Genomic DNA, 20,579 nt, shown 5'->3' on the forward strand with positions numbered 1-20,579 from the left:
TCCAAAAATGCCCTTGTTAATTACTTTTTAATTAAAATATGTAAAAATAGTTAAGCCATAAGATTAATTTAGAGTATTAAGATGTGTGGCTGAGATTTGTTCTCTAGTTATACACTTAAAATTAGTTAAACATGGATCACTTCTCTCTATATATATATATATAGGGATGTAGTAAGATGACAACCCTCTTTATTGTAACACCATACCACCAATTTAGGCCATTGGATCTGGAAATAGTGTGCTTGTCATGCTGCCACGTGTAAAAACACGGAGGGGTAAAATAGGAAATTTCTAGTTTTACGTTATCAGATTGCAGTGCTGTTCATTGAACATTGCAGTCTTACCACAACAATATTGCAGTTTACCACGACTGCAGTATCTAATGCAGTAGACTGCAATATTTAATACAGTAGACTGCAAACCCGTGTTTTTTCACGAAACTTAATCCTAGCCGTCCATAGATGAGATCTAACGGACTATATTGGTGGTATGGTGTTATCCTATCTATGGTGGCACCATATTGCACCCCTATATATATATATATATAAAGAAAAATTTTAAAAATTTAAATACAAAATAAAAGTTGAGAAGAAAAAAATCATAAAATATTGAAAATTGATTGCCGAAAATAAGTGTACATAAAAACAATCCAAAACCTAAATATGAATTGATGGGGACAAAGCAATTGACGCACACAGCCTTCATCTCTGCCCGCGTCTTCTCCTCAAACTCAGAATCCGTTTACCTACGCGCCCTCAAGCTCCAGCGACCCTCCACTGTCCGCTACCAACAATCTCTGCACAACTTTGTCAGTTTGATTGGTGAGATTGATTATCATATCAGACCTTGCAGCAGCGCCACTGCCCAATTCGGCGTCTACACTTTCCTAAATGTTAGAGCGCCCGACCGCGATTTAGTGTGAGTAGATGCTTAATTTCGTCATATCAATTTGAATTCTTAACAAAACAATGATTGATTAACATTTAACAGCAGGATACTGCTTAAATTTCGGAGGGAAATGGCGCAAGTCTCTGTCCAGCATCTTAAGCTACACGATTTAGTTTACGTTTCAGGTCATCTCGGATCATACCTCAAGCTCTCTGAAGACGGGAGCTTTGTGCGTAATTACGAGGTCCCCCCCTTCGAATCCCTTACCAACAAAATGTGACTTTTTTGATTGATACCTTTATTTCAAATTTCATGCCTACATTTACCCTCAGATACCTTTCTCCTTTGGTTTTACCTTTCTGGAGAAACTTTTAGATAAATACCCAACCACTACTACTATGGTAATGCCCTTCCTTGTGTTAGTTTATGTTGGTTTGCAATTAATTGTTTAGGATTTGGACTGAGCAATCAACTTCTTACACAATTAGGCAAGGATCTTAAGGAAGAAAGCTGGTGTTTTCTTGGCTGGAGTAACCAAGTTGATATAGCAAAAAAAAATAAATATAACCACATAATTCTTTTTTATATCACCTAGCACACAGTTTAAGGTTGTGTCAGTTCCAGATATGTGGTTCAGGTGATGGAATGGTATGGAAAATCGGAATTAGAACAAATGCGTCTGCCACTTAGGATGGTTATTGCTTGTATTACCTATACGATTGGTAGAAAATATGGAATTTTTAGCATTGAGCTCTAAAATTAAGTTAAATAAGGACAACAAATGAAAAAAATCTTCTCCCATAGAGAATCACAATACTACCAAGTTACCAACTAACAACACTTTTCCATCCATGGCTTGTTTTATACACCTCATCAAAATTTTAGCTTAACCTTCTTGCTCATGATTATGTGATCTCCACGCAGAATAACATTTCTAATTGTGAAGGTTTTCTTATCATCAAATCCTCATAGGATTGCGTGAGTTTTTAAATATGGTTGCCTGCTTCTTTGTTGCGTGAGAGAATGGACCAGTGGTTTTGAAGGAATATCTTTGGGGCTAGATCAGTGTTGTTAAATGTGCGCCAGGGGCGCGGGGGCCGACTTGGGCTCCACCAGAACTGCCCCGAGGTGGCGGGGGTGTGTGAGATCCGGGGGGCGAGGTCAGGGCGGCAGGAGAAATGGGGGCGAGCCTGGGGCAGCGGCAATTGTATGGCGATTAGGGTTCTCTGGAATTAGGTCCACTTATTATAGTTAGTATAGAACAGTGCTAAGTCTTAATTAGGTCCACTTATTCAGATTATAATAATTTTTTAAATTGTGCCACAATTCGTGGGGCACGTACCCCACACTCTGGGTTTTTACCTGATCGATCCGGTGTGCCCCACGTCCCTAACTAACACCTTGGTAGATGCCAATATTGGTTACACATTTGTTCTCACTGATTTATAAATAACGATGGGGTAATCATGTGATAGGCATTAATTGTCAGATCTTAGCTCATGCCATTCTCTCCTCTCCTCAGAGTACTTTTCTACCAGATTCTTTCTTCTTTCCTTGCATCCTTGCCTATTATCTGTATTGAATTCATGGTAGTGCACTAGTGCTACAAAAATTTATTAATCAAACATCTTCTTTCAATCCAATTTCTTGCTCATTCATGCCTGTAAAACTTTAATTTTTTGTTTTCCTCTTTGACCTCTCCTCCATGGCCAACAATACCGATCTTGCCAAGCTTGGCACCATTGTCACCTAACTTCAAGGTCACTTTTTGGCCCAGTCAACCACCATGACTTCTTCAATCCACGGTGTCTGTACCCAACAAAACACAATGCTTTCGATGAAGGACTTGATATAAGTAAACAACTCCTCCAGATTGGCCAACTCCAAATATATAAACACACCTTGATATATGGCTTCTATATATCATTGAATGATCTACGAGTAATATATAGGGTGAGAAATACACAAGAGAGATCTAATCTATATAGGGTGAGTAATATATGTGGGATATTTCCTATCTATTGTAGATTTATATCAATCTCTAATTTTATCTCATGATTTATATATAATATTTCCAACACTCGCCCCCAGGTTAAGTGAGGGGTTCATAGATACTTAACTTGCACAACACATATTAAAACTCTTGGAATATATTGCTTTGGTGAAGTTGTATTTTTGGGATTCAAGCTCCCTAAAGTATCACATTTATCTTGTGGATCATGAATCTCCAGGCAAAACAATTTTTTGTCATCTATATGTCTTGTCATCGATATGCTTTAGCATAATGCTCGAGTTCCATATCCATCTAAAGTTTGAAAACTTTGATCATGATGGAGTCATCTAGTCTTCCACCTAGAGAAGCCGTTTTCCGTCCACAAGCATCGACCTTGGTAGGGCCAATATTTCTGAAAACAAGGTAAAAAACAAGTTGAAAATCCGAAATTCCCAATTGCTCCATTTGCTCTTATGTACAAAGGGAGCTTGGCTTTCACACAGTCAAGATCATGATTGCATAATTGGGGTTGCGACCATCGAAAATGTTAGACAAAGATGACTTTAGAACATGTTTACATAGAACCAAAAGTTATAGAATAAAATATACTCCTCCGTCCCTGAATAGTACTTCCTCCGTCCTATAAAAATAGTCTTGGTTGGGCACGAGTTTTAATGCACAATTGGTAAATTAAGAGAGATGAAGAGAAAGGATGGTGGGAGTAGTGTTAGTGGAGATGGGTCCACATTATTAGTAGTGTAGTGGAGTCTAAAATTAGCTCCTACTTTCAGGGACCGACTAAAAATGAAAAAGATCATACCTTTTAGGGACGGAGGGAGTAATGTTTTTATTTCTTACCGTAGACATTACAGAAAATGCAAATAAAGAAATTAGAGCCTTGACAAACCTCAATTCAAGAGGAATGTTGCCCTAAATTATTGCATAATTATTTCCAAAAGAAAAGCTAATATTTCCAAGATACGAGTTGTAGAAAACAGCTCTGCTCCTTTCTAAAAGTTTCTAGACCTTGATTCTTGCAAACTTAATTTGCAGGCATTGCTGCTTTCCATAATGCGTTTCATTTGGATTGGTGTTTGTTATAATTACTATGTCAATAAGTTATGTTAGAAATCTGCTTATGTTTTCTATCTCTCTCTTGCTTTACCAATTCTCGCCTAACCAATATTTCAATCACTTATATTTTCTAACTCTCTCTTACATTACCAATTGTACTTTAAAACCCGTGCCATTTCAAAAGTTGCTAATTTTAAAGACGAATGTAGTATTATATAAATGTGAAGCATGTTTGTCCGTTAAAACATCTCTGTGTCAGTATGATGAGATTTATGTATATAGGTTGATGTCAAAGAAATGAATTTTGTTGCTCAAAATGTTCCAGAGCTGGCCTGTCAAAACCTTGTCAAGTTGGAACCAAAAGGTACAGTTTCTATTATTTATTCCTTTAGTTGAGAAGAATGAACCTTGGATACTCTCTCAGCAATCCCTTTCTACTTTCACTTTCATGATCCACTTTTCATCATATATGAACATAGTTTCAAGCATATGAATAATTGAATTCTAATAATCAGTTTCATTATTCGATATAGGACTATTATTCTATGCATTGTTCTAATGACATTGATACAGTTTGGAACCAAAGTATGTGGCTCATTGCTTTACCCTTTTGTTCTTCTCCACTCAGCTTCATCTGATCATATTTCTTCTTACTGGATTCTACTTTGGATTGATAGGGGTTTGCATACCATGTGTACTAGCATACAATGAAGTGATGAACAAGTTTACACCCATTTTATTTTGTATTTTCTAGCTATTTGTTAATTTCTTCAAGTGGCAGTTTCATTGGAAGATATGATGCACAAGCGTAGGAACCGGCTTTATTTGTGGCAAGTATTTTTTGCTAATCCGTCAGAGTGGTGGGATAATCGGAACTCTAAAATGGAAGGAAGAGCACCAGACTTTAGGCACAAGGATACTGGTGAGGCACTATGGATAAGTGACAGTGATCCTCCATGGATCAACCAGCAACTCCAATTGCACGATTCAAGATCAACTCAACGAAGATATAGACTGGACAGAGGCTTGGTCTCACTTGTCCCCTTTGGTTTATGATGAATTTATAAGAAATTGAAGCCAGGGTATGGATCTCAGATGATGAAATCACTATTTATTTCTGCATCAGAAAAAAAGTCAAAATCTTCATTGCTGTGTTTGTGTTTCTGGATCATAAAATCTCTATATCTATGAGACTGTAGTACCCCAAACCCTTGTTGTTTTAGATATTGGTATGATATCAAAGCATCTACTGCAACAGTCTACCATGAGGACATTTACTGTATAGTTTGTGCTGGTGACACAGATCGTTATTGGTTCTATGCTTTAATCGCTCAAGAATATAGTTTTAGGTCAGGGTTTGTGTAGCCTTCTTTACAGGTTGGTAGTTCAATCCTTTTTTTGTTATCGTCCCAACTAAGTTGGAACAAAACTTTTGGGAATGAAAATTAAGAAATTGTATTGGTTAAACTAAATGAAAATAAAATAAAATATGTGACAGAATACAGTAGGATGAGATAAGAGAGAGTTAAGCGGAATTAGATTTTTTTTTCTTGTCAAAATAAGAATTACTTAGTCCATTGGAACTATCTTGATTCTTGACATTGTTTAATGAATGCTTGAGGCAGTGATTTCTGAGTCTCCTTATATTTTAGGGAAAAGCCATTATGACTATTTAGTCATAATGTAGCTGGCCATAAAATGACATTATAGTAAATATATTAATTGTATCCGTCCCATAGTAAATGTCACACCTGAGGACTGACACAGGATTTTAGGAGGTATTGTTTTGTGAGATAAATGGAAAGAGAAAATAATATATTTATATTAATGTGAGAGACAACTTTTTCCAAAAAAAAGAAATGTGACATCTTTTGTGGGACAAACTAAAAATGAAAGTGTAACATCTATTATGGGACAGATGGAGTACTATTTATTTAATTCTGATCTAATGCTCAAATATTTATACATTACTACCCTTTCATTTTTAAAAGCAAACGTTTTTTTTTTGTTTCTACTTGATATTTATTATGTTCTTTTTCTTTTAATAATATTTTCTCTTCACTAATTTATTTTTATTTGTTTTGCATTTGTATAATTTTAGTAACGATTTATATAATTAAAGTGTGAGAATATAGATAAGATTGAACTATATCTCACTTTTTTAAATAAACTGATTCAACATTCACTTTTCCATACTTAATAAATATTATTATTGGATCCTCTTCTAATTGCTTATAATACCCTAATTCAAAACAAAGATTAAATCTACACCCTTAGATTTTGAAATGAGTGAATGAGATTAAAGCTCATAAATTTCAATAAATGGTAGACAAAATATCAACAAAATGGTAATATTCGTCATTATGTTATCATATGATAATTTTCGTGGGTGTTTTTTTAAATCAACATAGTGTATTACAAATATCAATAATATGACATGAGAATATCAACACAAGATATAAGAAAATATCAACACAGTTTTACTGATATTTTACCTACACTATATTGAGATTTTCTATACATATATTGAGATTTTTTTTGTATTTCTTGATAAAATCTGCTTATGAATATGTACGAAAATTGAAATATAATTTGTCAAATTTCATCATCCGAACATCGTCGGAGCATATGCAATTGAGATCTCGTTGGAATCTTTAATTTTTTTAATTTTAAATATAATCCATGTTGCATTATTTCAGCTACTAGATCTCCTAATCTAATGGCTAAATTTGTGATTGCTAATTAGTCAGTAATTGATTACTCTCATGGTACTATAACTTAGATTGATCAAATTTCCGAGTCATCCATTTAATTCATATTTATTCCCCTTTTCCAATTGAGTGATGATTTAGAGACATAATGTCTCCAAGCCATAATACCCCTATGTCACTTTGCCATAAATTAAATTATTATATGGACTAATTACCCTTATTTTAAATTATAAAAGGAAAGACAATTCATTTATTATATCATTTATCTAAATAATCAATCAAATTCATATCAAAAGTCAACTCATCAAATTACACTCTTTTATCAAAATATACTCAATCATCTAAATATACTCAATCAAAACTAACGAAATCTCAAATATATTAATTTCTCACTCCATAAATCATAAAAATGACTACATGCATATACATACTTAATTTCTTAGTATTATCATCCAACAAAATAGTTATACTCATTCGAATTAAATTATTTTATTAGTATTAAATAATTACTAAAATTCTAAGTCATAAAAATGACTACATGTATACACACTTAATTTTTAATTGTTATCATCCAACGAAATAGTAATAATTATTCGCATCAAATTATTTTCTTAGTGGTATTAAATAATTATTAAAATTCTAAGTCGTAAAAATGACTACATAAACACACATACTTAATTTCTTAGTCTTGTTATCCAACTTATATGGTAATAGTCATCCGCATCAAATTATATTATTAGTATTAAATAATTATTAATATTCTATGTCTTAAAAATTACGACATGCACATACATAATTTCTTCGTGTTATCGTCCAACGGAATAGTTATAGTCATCGCATCAAATTATTTTATTAGTACTCTATTAAATAATTATTTTTTAAAGAGAGTATTAAATAATTATTAAAATTCTAAGTTATAAAAACGACTACTATGTGCATACACTTCATTTTTAATTGTTATTATCTAACGAAATAATAATAGTCATTCACATCAAATTGTTTTATTAGTTGTACTATAAAATAACTATTAAAATTCTTAGTCATAAAAATGACTACATGCATATACATACTTAATTTCTTAGTGTTATTGTCCAACGAAATAGTAATAGTCATTCACATCTAATTATTTTATTAGTACTAAATAATTATTAAAATAGTAATAATCATTCTTGTATAAAGTATTTTAATAATATTAAATAATTATTTTATTAAATCTATTAAATACCTATAAGTTTAGAATTTAAAAAATATTATATAAAGTATTATTTAAATACAGGTTAATTCATTATATTAAATTAAATTTTAAATAAACTAATACGTATTACGTGAAGTTAGAAAGAATACTTCAAAAGCATATTTATGTAATGAATTTAAATAAACTAATATTACCTAATAAGTTGTTTGGAAATTTATGAGAGATTGATAAGAAGATTTGAATATATATTTGCTTAAATCAAGCCATCCATAAATATACACATAACTTTCCTAAGCAAGTAATTTTTAAATACAAATAAATGTTTCATATGCATGAGGGTAGTATGGTACATGTACAAAACATAAATTTAAATAAAAATTTAAAATAATCTAAAATGACTATTTTAACCTCATTATAGCATTATGGCTTGGAGACATTATGTCTCTAAAACATTTTCCTTTCCAATTGATCGATTGAACATCAAATACTCTTTAATCAAATGAACCTCCATTTGATAATTGGGAATTCGATTCAAATTATGTAATTACGCATCATTTGAATCTTTTGTACTCCATAAAATAACATATACTATGACAGTATGATGTGTTCGGTTTGCAAGATTGTATCCGATATTAAATTTGTTGTGTATTTGGTTAATGAGATTCAATCCCACAACTCAATCCTAGATGAATAATCATGGAATAATTAGTCATAGCTAACCCCATATGACTAAAAGAATCTCACAACTCAATCCTATATTGTATCTTGGTATTATTTTATCTTGCAAACCGAATACCCAGAGACGAAGCCAGAAACTTTATGTTGGGGGGCCCGAGGCTTAGGTATTTTTTAGTGTTGGCATCGTCGAAGTTTTTTTTAGCATCAGCAATGGAGAATTGCAAAAGATATAGTAGATAAATAATGAGAGGAAAAAAAAAGAGAATGCATAATAGAAATTAGAATTATGCTAGTACTATATGTGCTTATAATTGTTATAAAACAAGGTGCAAGTAAATTAGAGTAATATAAAACTAAAAGTTGGATATATGCAAATAAAATAGCAGTGAGAGTAAAACTATTAGACATAAAAGTGTAAGAAAATAAAATAAGGATATTTTTTTTTTTTTATAGGTAGAAGGATTTGAACTTGGAAAAAAAAATACTGTAATTAAGAAACTAAAACAAATTCTTGGAAGTAAAAGTGTAAAAATAATGATTTGTTACTGAATGAATTGAATTTTGGGAACATTAAACAAACTCCTAAGATATAAGAGTGTAAGAAAATAAAGCAAAGAAAAAAAATTGAATTTTAGGCTCTAAGGGGGGTCGACTTGGGAGCATAAAAATGTAAGTAAATTGTGCAAAGGATAAAAAAAATGAACAATTTGCTAGCTTAGGGATTTGAACTCGGGTATTGCAAGAAGAATGACTTCAGCCGAAACCAACTGGGCTACTCACAATCTTTATCTTTGTAATAGCATATATATACTAATAATTCTATAAGCTGGGGCCCCAATGGCCCCTCAGGCCCCATAGTGACTTCGTCACTGCGAATACCACCTAGTTATTACATGACATTATGACTGTAACTATTCTTCATATTAAATTGTGACATAACATTATATAAATTCTATAATACCTAAATATAGATTTAAATATATCATACTATTATTTAAATAATTTGATATTTCGAATCATCCTAGATTCAGTTTATCAAATGCTAATTTTCATTAGTTTTCGATTCAATTGAGAATCATTCGTATTTAGGTCTATTTTGAGATATAATTAATCTTGAGCAGTTCGAATTTCAATTGAAACTAAATTAAGCTGGACATTTGGTTGATCTTCAGTCAAATTGAAACAATATAGTATTTCAATTAATTTTATATTTAACTGAATAGTTAAACTTTTAACTGAATCATTCGGCGTGGGCTAGCCGATTCGCGTGCGCTGGCCGCCATTGTGGCGTGCCGATCGGCCAGCGATCGGCCAGCGCCAATTTTCATTTTTTTTTAAATTTTTTTTTAAAAACCTATATATACGCGATTTTAGTTTCATTTTTATTTGCACCACTTGTTTTAACGAGTTTTCTCTCTCTCTAAATTTCTGTACAAGAGCAGCATCGAGCGATGGACAACAACAACGAGTCCAGTCCGGCGACGAGCGACTCTCATACTCCCACGGTACCCGTGGGATCTGGATGGGGCCAGATGGGCGGGCAGATGGGCCCAGGGTTTAACGTCCCTTGGCAACAATTGATGGGGATGATGGCTGGAGCGCCGGGGGGGATGCAGGGGGGAAACAGGGGGGGATGCCGTGGGGGATGCCGAGCGGGGTGCAGGCGAGCGGCAGGCAGTCAGCGCCGGGGTGAGGAGGTATGCCCCAGATGCAGCAGTAGATGTTGCAGCAGATGATGGGGATGATGTGGGAGGGAGGGATGTGAAAAGCCAGATTATCCTTATTGTGTGTGTGAATATTCAGAAATAGAGAATAACAGGTTCCCTAGATCCAGCTAATCCACTAGATCACGTGGTCTAGGAACTCGTTGAACGCGAGGAATCCCGGTCGTCGGACACACAAAGTACTGCTTTCAAAAACCCTCAACCACTTTACTAAACATAGTATAGGGAAGTAGGGATCGATCCCACAGATAAGGATGCGTAATACTCATGTTCAAGGATTTGGGTGTGTTTTTGGTGTTGGCTGCTGCCACGCATTTTTCTTGGGTTGAGGAAAATCAAAATTAACTTGACTTGGGAACTTTTAAATATTCTTAAGCTAACATCTAGACCTAGGCAAAATCATGAAAGAGCGTAGTAAGGAAATTTAACTGTCCGACACTTGATCTAAGAAAACCTCTACACTACTAGACCTAGGAAATGAACCTACTGTGGGGACCATGTTTGAAAAAGCAAGGTACGAATGAAAACTTGGCAGAATAACTAACTCTCGTACTAACTGACAGTGACATCGTCTTCTACAACCAAATAGCGTAAAACTTCTTAAGAAATGCAACATAAGCAAAATTAAAACAGAGCAACTGACTTGAAATCAAATTAATGCATAACAAACGAAGAACTAAACAGATCTGCATACTCTAGACGAAGTAAAATAGAAGTCAAGAAGAAAAACAGAATCTATCGAACAACTATCTTTCCACACGTCGAATCCAACCTCAGACGCTAAATCCACTCCGGATCCAAGCGTCCGACATGAACTCCAAACAACAGAAACTCTCCACCACGTCAGATTTAGACAAGGAACTCCGAATACTCAAACAACCACAGATCTGTCACCAAATTCCATATCAAACACCTCAACATCAAAATAAACAGAGATCGACATGACATTTGAAGAAATAAACTAACTGCAGAGAGATCTATGCAAATTGACTTGAAATTTAACTACTAAACGCAAATCAACAAACGGTAAAACAAATAAGCATCATCAACATCAAGGTCGACTCCCAAAAGTGAAGTTCGACGGTAAAAACAAGCAAAACAACTGAAATTAAAGGTAATTGTATCTTCGTCCTCACTCGGACGGTGTTGCCAACCACGAAATTTCTAAGAAAGTAACCATCCGTTCCCGACTACCCCAGATCCATTCCCAAGTGTGTGTAAAGTGTGTGAGCTAAGAAGAGTGAAAAAGTGATGATTTCTTGCGTTGCACGCTCTTCTATATATAGGCATTTGAGTGGGGCCCAGCGAGGTATAGATAAGACTTTGATGCCCTCAGCTATTGACTCCTCTGTCACGCCAATTTCCTTGTAATTCCTGCTCACTTTGCTCCTTTCCTTCGCTAGACCATCTCCTTCAGTACTTCCTTGATCTAGCGATTTTCTTCACACACCTGGCTTAGGAAAAGTGTTAGACCCAGCAAATTATAACATTTTTTTCGCACATTACCGATGCATGAAATTAGCCTTATCAAACTGCTCACACTTAAACCATACTTGTCCTCAAGTATAAAGACAAGAAAAGAAAGAGAATAAGGCGAATTTCAAGCACGGTTATCTCTTGACCGACTCCTAGACCTAGACACAAAGAAAAACTAAGAAAATATAAGAAAACATACAAACACGTAAACACATATGCATGAGCTAGCTTCAATTTTTAGGCATCTGTCCCCACAAGATTAAGGTCAATTCAATAGGTTGCACTCCTCCAAATAGGCCCTTTCCCTTCCTTTACCTAGCTAATCTGTCAGCTTGTCAAGATAGCTTCCACTTACCCGTTTGTTGGGTTCACTCGATCACTCATTCCTCACCAGGGATGTTAGGATCGATTCTCTCTTAAGTTAATGCTACACCACTGAAGCGTTGGGTTATGAGAGTTTCTCCTTCCTGGGTCAGGCTATTATCATTCCTTTTTTTTTTATTAGATCATTCCCCCCCCCCCCTTGGACTTCGTCCAGCTTATTCCTCCTTTTTTTTATATTATTTTTTTCTTTTTCTCTGGACTTTGTCAAGTTTATTCCTCCACTTCTCCCTTCTTCTGGACTTCGTCCAGCTTATAACGCCTTTCCCTGGACTTCGTCCAGCTTATACCTTCATAACCCAATTCCCAATTTTTTCTCCTTCATAGCTCTTCTCCCTAAGCATTCAGTGGTGGCCCTTAAACATGTGTTAGCTCGAAGTTATCTAAGGCTTATAACTCACTATATAGTAGGGCTTCACAACTAAGTAAGTAGAGGCATTCTCCATCGTTCTTGCTTCACTCAAATTAACTAGGCTTATTTAAGAAAAAAGCTTCTAAGTTGAAATGCCTCATATCTTCAATTACTTTCACTAAGGGAATCATGCCATATTATATCCACTGGCTCATGCGACAACACTTAAGACTAACAGACTCTTAATATGCAGACAAAGGTAATGCATTGACTCCTCTCCCCCTCCCACTTCACTCAAGCTTGGCCTCAAGCCATCGTCGTGAAGGGGGGAATAGAGAGATCAATGCAAAATAACAAAACAGTCTATATAAACACAAACTTCTCACACTTAGACCAAGCAATGGGCTAAGTGGGAGAAGAAACACAGAAAATATAAGAAAACAACACAACAAACAGAAAATACAAACTTCTCACACTTAGACCAAGCAATTGGCTAAGTGGGAGAAAAAACACAGAAACATAAGAAAACAATCATAACAACAGAAACACAAAACTTCTCACACTTAGACCACGCAGTGGGCTAAGTGGGAGAAGATATAGCAACTAATAACATGTATATAACACTGATAAAATAAAAAAAACTAAAAGAACGACAAATAAAAGCTACTTGGTCAAGAGATGATTGGTCACTTCTGGGGCTGGCTCCCTCGAGAGCCAGATTGGGGTGGGATTCCGGGTCGGGTCACTTTGATTTTCTTCTTTGCTGGCTGCTCCAGCTCTTCTTCCTCCTGTGTTGCTTGTTTAGATACTGGCTTTCTCACGATAGACTTTGGTTTTGGTGGGGCTGGAACTTGCATGGGAACGGTCGGGGAGATCAATTGCTTGAGCGATTCTTGCAACTGCCTGACGGAGGGACTGCTCTGAGTGCGCTGCCTAACTTCACTGCTGGACCCAAGAGTCGTTCTCGACTGGGTCAAGGGGAGCGTCTGCTGCAACCACTTTAGCATCTTCAATGAAAGCTCCACCGCTTCCGTCATCCGCTCATTCTGTTTGGCACACTTCACCGCCAAATCAGCAATATTTCCCCTTAGGGTCTGTACTTCCTCCCGATTTCCCATCAATTCCTTCCTTATCCCACCGAGCTCCTTGATCATATCTCTCCTCATCATCTGCATCTCTTTCTTCACGTCCTGGACTTCCTTGCGCAGCTCCTCAACCTCTTCACTCGGCATGGCTTCCTCGGCTTCCTCCGGCTCTGCCTTCACCTTGTCTCCCAACGAATAGAAGAGAGTCTTGGTGCCTTGGGGTGGGAACGGATCAGGGCCGCGGTCGGCCGATTTTCGGGGTTGTACGCCAACGCCCTCCGCCAGCTGACTAGTGGGCAGACTGAGGAGGACGCCCGGAGGATAGCGGAGAGTCAGTTCCCCTTGCCGGGGAAGTATAAGGAGTTCCTCTTCTGGGAATGCTATGTGTTGCTGAAGGACTCCGAGAAGTTCCGGGCGGGGTGCGACGCTGGGTGGCCGAAGAAGCAGAGGTTGAACTATTCCGGCGACGACAGCGGCAGTAGCGCCGGATCCCACGACCTCCCCCCGGATGCTGAGGAGTTTTCGTCCCCTCCATCCTCTACTCGTCGCCCTCGCTCGGTTGGCCAAAAGCGGGTGCAACGGGCAGCGAGGGGAGGATCCCCCCTATCGCCCCACGAGGTCATCTCGGCACCCGCCCCCCCACGCGCGTACACCTTATTCTCGCGTGCAAAAACGGAGGAACGGATGTTCGCCGTCTTCCAAGAGTGGAAGGCCGCAACCGACCCCACGGAGAAGAGGTTCCTCTACTCGATGCTCGAGAACATGCGGGTGGATTTGGATGCCTCGAGGGCACTGGTGGGGGGTTCAGACGCGGGCTCAGATACCCCGGGTGTCGGCGGAGACGACGAGGAGTAGAGAGTGGCGGGGCTCGTGTGTGGAAGCCCTTTTTTTTGAAAAATATCATGTATTTTTTTTTATCTATGTACCTTTTTTTTAATGAAATGAATGAATTTTCCCGTATATGTCTCGTAAATTTAATTCCGCAATTTAATCGTAAATTTAATTCCATAAATGTAGTTGTTTTTGAATTATTTTTGTTGCGGCTGGCCTATGGCTGGCCTATTTGAGTAAATGCTAACGTGGCAGGTGGATTTTTAGTGCTGCTGACGTGGCAGGGAGAGAGAGTGGCTGACCTATGGCTGGCCGATTTCTATTGTGGATGCTCTAACTATGCTTTGTTGTAGTAGTATATGTAAAGACTAGAGAAAAAAGAGTATAATTGTCCTTCAAAATCTGATGCTTTTAAGATGAATAAATTCTTTATTGAACTGGTCCAGTTTTCTATAAAATAATCTATTTATGGCCGGCCGTAATATGGTCAGGGTTTGTGTAGCCTTCTTTACAGGTTCTATGATGTTAGTTCAATCCTTTCTCTGTTATCGTCTCAACTAAGTTGGTACAAAATTTTTGAAAATGAAAATGAAAAAATTATATTAAATAAATTAAATAAAAATAAAACAAAATAAGTGACAGAATACAGTAGAAAGAGATAAGACAGAGTTAAGAATAATTAGATTTTTTATTTCTTGTCGAAATAAGAATTAAAGTCCACTGGAACTGACTTGATTTTTGACATTGTTTAATGAATGCTATCTTGACCTTGTTTAATGAATGCTTGAGGCAGTGATTCTTGAGTATCCTTATATTTTACTCCCTCCGTCCCATTAAATTTGCAATATTTGGAAATCGGCACGAGTTTTTATATAGTATTGTTTTGTGAATTAATGAAGAGAGAGTAAAATAAGAAAGATGAAAAAGTAGAGATATGGATGTTTCCATTTTAGAAAACGTTTCATTTTTAGTGGGACAAACTAAAAAGGAAAATGTTTCATTTCTAATGGGACAGAGGGAGTATATAGATTAGTTTGATGAATTCTCGATGCATCAGTTGAATATTGACATTATAATGCAATTCCATGTTGAATCGGGTCAATCTTTCTCTTCACGTTCCCTAACCGCTCTCTCTCTGCAATTGCGCTCTCACTTTGCAATTGAGCGCTCTCTCTTCGCGTGCCTTAGCAGCTCTGCAATTGCGTTGTGTCAATTAATGGATAATCAGGTAATGTTCCAAATTATTTAGTTGTGAATAATTTTTGATGTTCATCCGCCACTGGTTCGGTTTTTATATGCTTCTTTTCAAACATAAAATTTGACTCTCGATTTGGTGTGTTTGTATTTTGTAGCGTAATAGAGTTTATTCGAATAAAGAGAGTTCAATATTCTCTAAGGATTTGAATCTTGTTAAAAAATATAAAATCAACCAACTAAAAGTTTACACAGTTTAAGAATATACCCCCTCAACAAGGCATAACTAACTGTTGTTCATCATTGATATATTACTATTTCAAGTGTAGTTTCAAGATGTCAAATTTTCTTTGGTTTGTATGATCTGATCGCATGAAACATTATCAGATAATAGGAATTTAACCAAAGGAAAATCTAGAAGTGGATCGGATCACTGCCATCGCGGATGATGATGAGCTTGCCACTGATGCCGAGGGTCAGCAGGGGATTAGAGTTTTTGACAGGGTTGTCCCGGTTGGCAATCCAACACTGCTTTGTGATTGAGCCCACAAATACGGGGAACTTGCTTCATGGGGGTTGTCCCGGTTGGCATCATGGGGGTTTGGAAACGATGATGAGTAGCTAAAATCTTTGGTTCAATTCCTATATCTGATTCTAGTACTTGCAGAAATGTTGTTTGAGCTTGAGCCCACAAATGCGAGGAACTATGTGCTTCTTGCTGAGATATAAGATGTGAAGAGAGTAAAGAAGCTGTTGGAAAAGAAGGGGTTGCAGAAGAAGAGGGTGTAGTCGATTAGGTTTGTGGACGAGCTGAATCCTCAAATTGAGATCCATGGTTTGGTGGTCAAGCTGTCGGAGGAGATGATGGAGTAGTGGTATGTGCCGGAGACAAAAGCGGTGCTGTACGAGCTTGATACTGAGGAGAAGCAGCGTTTGCTGAGAAATTGCAGTAGAGGAGAGACCCTTAATCGGTTCATGTCCAACTTTGCAGATCGAGAGATTATTGTTAGGGATATTAATCGGTTCCTCCCGTATATACTATTTTGTATGTTGATTACAAATTAATTATCATTACTTATTTATTTTATAGTATTATATAGTATTTGCCTTTTGTAATATAATTATAATTATTGAATTTTTTTGAATTTTAGAGCACGACAAAAGAGTAAAAATTTAATATTTATTAAGAAATAGTTATTTTAAAAATTTTGAATTTTGATTTAAATTCTAATTCAATTTCAAATTTGTTTTGAGTTACCGAACATGTGATTTGGAACTATATTACAATTCCACACCAATTCTTTAATTATACCAAAGAAAGGATTTAAAATTAAATTAGAATTCAATTCCTTCTAATTCAATTCCATAGAATCCTAATTCGAATAACTTCTCCAAATCACAATAGCTCTTGCAAAGCCAAGTCACAGCACATAAAATGGATGAAAGGAGAAAAAAGGCCCACTCCAAATCACAATAACTACGCATGAATTGGATGAAGGGAGAAAAACCCAATGATCCAAGAAAACTGTAACGACCCGCCATTTTAGGGTATAATAATAATGGCGATCGCTATCTAGGAAGACTTAAATGCAACAAAGATCATAGGCTAGGGTCTCATTTAAAGGAAATTTTACCAGAGCATTTAATGAACAATTAAGTAGGAGAAGAATAATGCCTTAGCAATGGAATCCAACAAAAAAAGGCTATCACAATAAATGCTCCGAAATAGCAAAGTTCCAAAATAATCTCATCTGTTTCATATCAAAAATACTCCCACGAAATAAAATAATTCAACCCAACCAAAAGATCACAAGTTTTCATATTTTAGCGGAAGCGACCAAGAGAGAAGTGAAGCTATGTATGGAGACACAACGACACTTAAAGTTTCAACAGATCATGTTATTATTTCCTACTCAACACCGCCGCCCGCTCGTCACCACTCAACCTGCACATAGGGAAAACACATGCAGGGCTGAGTACTATAATCATACTCAGTGGACTCATTGCCGAAAACAGTTTTATCACAAAAATAGTTATCATGCCATTTTCAAGTGTCCATCGGGGTTTTATCTTTAGAAAGGCCCGAGGCACCACAATATATATATCATTTATCCAAAATCACGGTCGCGCAACCATTTTTGTCATCGACGTTTACCATATCCTCATTCTACATGACAAGGAATGCGGCCGCAATCCAGGTCACTAGACCGGCCGACCCGTACGCCAGCACTCTGTCTAACATTGGTGTACACTAACCCAAGTAGAGTTTGCGGCTCTACAAGGATCCGAATTCGATTAAATCAATAGTGGCATAGCCACGAGGGATAGGCACGACAAAACAAATCAAGGCATGATAACACATATTTCATTCTCATCAATATCAGTTTAGGACAATGTCCTTATTTTAAAAGAAAAGCCCACCTTGTCGGCTTAGCTCGAAAGTGTTCTCTTCTCCTCGTTGATCACGCTGAGAGCGCGAAGTATCACCTTTAAATTAGGCGTATCACAAATCAGTTTCGAACATTGATTCAAAATCATGCATGTTCCCACGTTTCCCTTTTTCCCATCGATAAATCTTTAATATCAACATCCAAAAATCAAAGTACGATTAGTATATCGTTTTTATTCGAATAACAACTCCAGATTCACCATCAAATCGTGTCACGCATGAGTGTTCTACACACACAACACACGCACACGAACGCCTTCTGAGGCGTGCACACACACACACACGGCCACACACACACACACATCCATGCATCCCAAATTCATCAATTTAATTCCCCTTCACTCAATCTAAATGCATGTGGACTCAAGAACACCGATTGATCGGTAGAAGAAGAAAGATTAATATAGAAAATACCTTTTTCAAAAGAACGAACGGTAGAAACAAGTTATTGCCTTGATTCTTCAATAAATTCTTGAATTTCAACTTGGATTCTTCTCAATTGATGAAGAAATCTTGAAGAAAAGTAGAAGAAATTTTTGGAGAGAGTGAGAGAGAGATTTCGAAATTCTTGGGGGAGTGGGGCGTTGATTTGTGATGCTAGGGTTTAGGATTTCCCTCTTATTTATAGAGTGTTGGATATAATATCTTTAATTAAATAAATTAAAGATTTGAGAAGATATGAAGAGATTTGATAGTAGAAGTTGGTGTGTATTTTGGGAGAAATAAGGGGATTTTCGAATTATAGGCTATTTAATTAGCCTATGGTTTTATTTGGATATTTTACGGAGTAGAATAAAATATCACGGAGCAGAAAAATAATAAATCCTCCCAAATAATTATAGAATAGGCGATTTTTATGCCTAAGATTTAAATTCAAATCCTAATTCAATTAGGACATGACAAGATCTTCTTAGATATGGTAAGTTATGCTAGGATATTCTAGAATATTTATATTTATTCATGGAAGAGAATAAATAAGGGATCAAAATATAATAAATAATTCCTTCTTCCCTAATATATGAGATTTTCGAAAATCTCATGGAATTCAAAGGTGGAGTTTCGAAAATTCCAAGGTGGAATTAAAGAATAATCGGACTTTGGATTTAATTTGGATAATTATCCCAAATAAGTAATTAAATCCAAGAAAAAAATATGATTCCTTCTCCAAATAATAATAGGAGGGATCGAAAATTCCACATACTTAAATAATGCTCCTATTAAATTCTCACTCATCCATCCCCTTAGGAAAATAATTCACCACAATTATATTACTCCGCATCAAATATTCACACCAATCAATCATTTCTTTACTTTCACTTCATTTTCTCAACGCATTGACCTTTCAACGGCCACGTCATATTTTCCACAAGTTGACTATTCAACTCAATCTCAACTTCCATACACAATTAGGTCACAAAGACATCATGTAATTAATCACTCATCAATTAATCCACATATCATAACATTTAAGGCATTTAATGCAAAAATTTTATAACCCGAAAATTAGGGTTTGAAAAAGTGGGGCGTTACGAAAAAGATGAAATGTTTCAATCTACGCACATTCTTAGAACCAAAGAGGAAAAAAGATGATGAAACGGAGATGCATATTGCACCAATCATCGAGCAGTCAGTACATTGTATTCGAGAATAATATTGCACATGGGGCTCCTTGTCAAGAAAACTGTAACAGCCCGCCCTCCTAGAGTACAATAAATGCGGCGGCTGTTACCCAAAACCGACTCCAAGAAATCAATACATGGCTAGGGTTTCATTCAAAGAATACCGACCAAAGAAATGAAGGAATATCAGAGTATTTAATGCAACAACTTAACCTAGAAACTTAAATAGGTAAACAAAAGGGAGTTTTATAAATGACGATCAAAACTTAAGAGAAAGACATAGGTTTCAAGATAACGTCACGAGAAAAGTATAAGGCCTCAAAAACGAAGAAGAGTGCCAATCAACCAAATCAATATCAGAGTATTAGAACTTAGCGGAAAACGACCAAGAGAAAAAGCATAGCTATGTATGGGGACACAACTACACTTAGAGTTCAACATATCCATTAATTAATTGAGCTGCTCCACACCCGCCACCGCTCGTCATCATTCAACCTGCACATAGGAAAAACACATGCAGGGCTGAGTATTTTGAAATACTCAGTGAGCTCGTTGCCAAAACATTTTATTCAAAAGTTATGCCACCCTTACCAAGTGAACTCGAGTTTTAAGCAGTTAAGAGAAATATCACGAGTATCACAAAATATTTTCATAGACTGGCCAGTCAAAATAACTCCCCATTTTCTCATCAAATTCCACAATCACATATCACAATCTTTCCATGGTGCGACGAAAGCGTGGCCACGCTTTTCGCCCACGAGACCGGCCGACTAGCTAGGACGCCTCCCGATCCCCTCGTGTACACAGCCTGGTAGGGTTTGCGGCCCATACTCAGACCCGAATTCGTATAATCATATCCATAGCCCTATAGCCCAATGGAGCGAACTCACAAACTAGGCATCAGGCACACAATCTCACAATAAAACAAA

The 20,579-nt window shown here is 36.4% G+C and overlaps 1 protein-coding gene across 1 annotated transcript; it reads left to right on the plus strand.

Annotated features, from left to right (window-relative positions):
• The first annotated feature begins 648 nt into the window (after positions 1–648).
• LOC125204329 (protein OSB1, mitochondrial-like) lies at positions 649–5,308 on the plus strand. Its single transcript, XM_048102989.2, has 4 exons — positions 649–918; positions 991–1,132; positions 4,238–4,319; positions 4,737–5,308. Exons 1-4 carry the CDS (start codon positions 671–673, stop codon positions 5,009–5,011), a joined length of 747 nt encoding a protein of 248 aa, XP_047958946.1. The 5' UTR covers positions 649–670; the 3' UTR covers positions 5,012–5,308.
• Positions 5,309–20,579: the final 15,271 nt, after the last annotated feature.

This window comes from Salvia hispanica, chromosome 2 (assembly GCF_029641045.1).
Source record: "Salvia hispanica isolate PSC_SH4W2 chromosome 2, Shi_PSC_v1, whole genome shotgun sequence".
Classification (NCBI taxonomy): Eukaryota; Viridiplantae; Streptophyta; class Magnoliopsida; order Lamiales; family Lamiaceae; genus Salvia; species Salvia hispanica.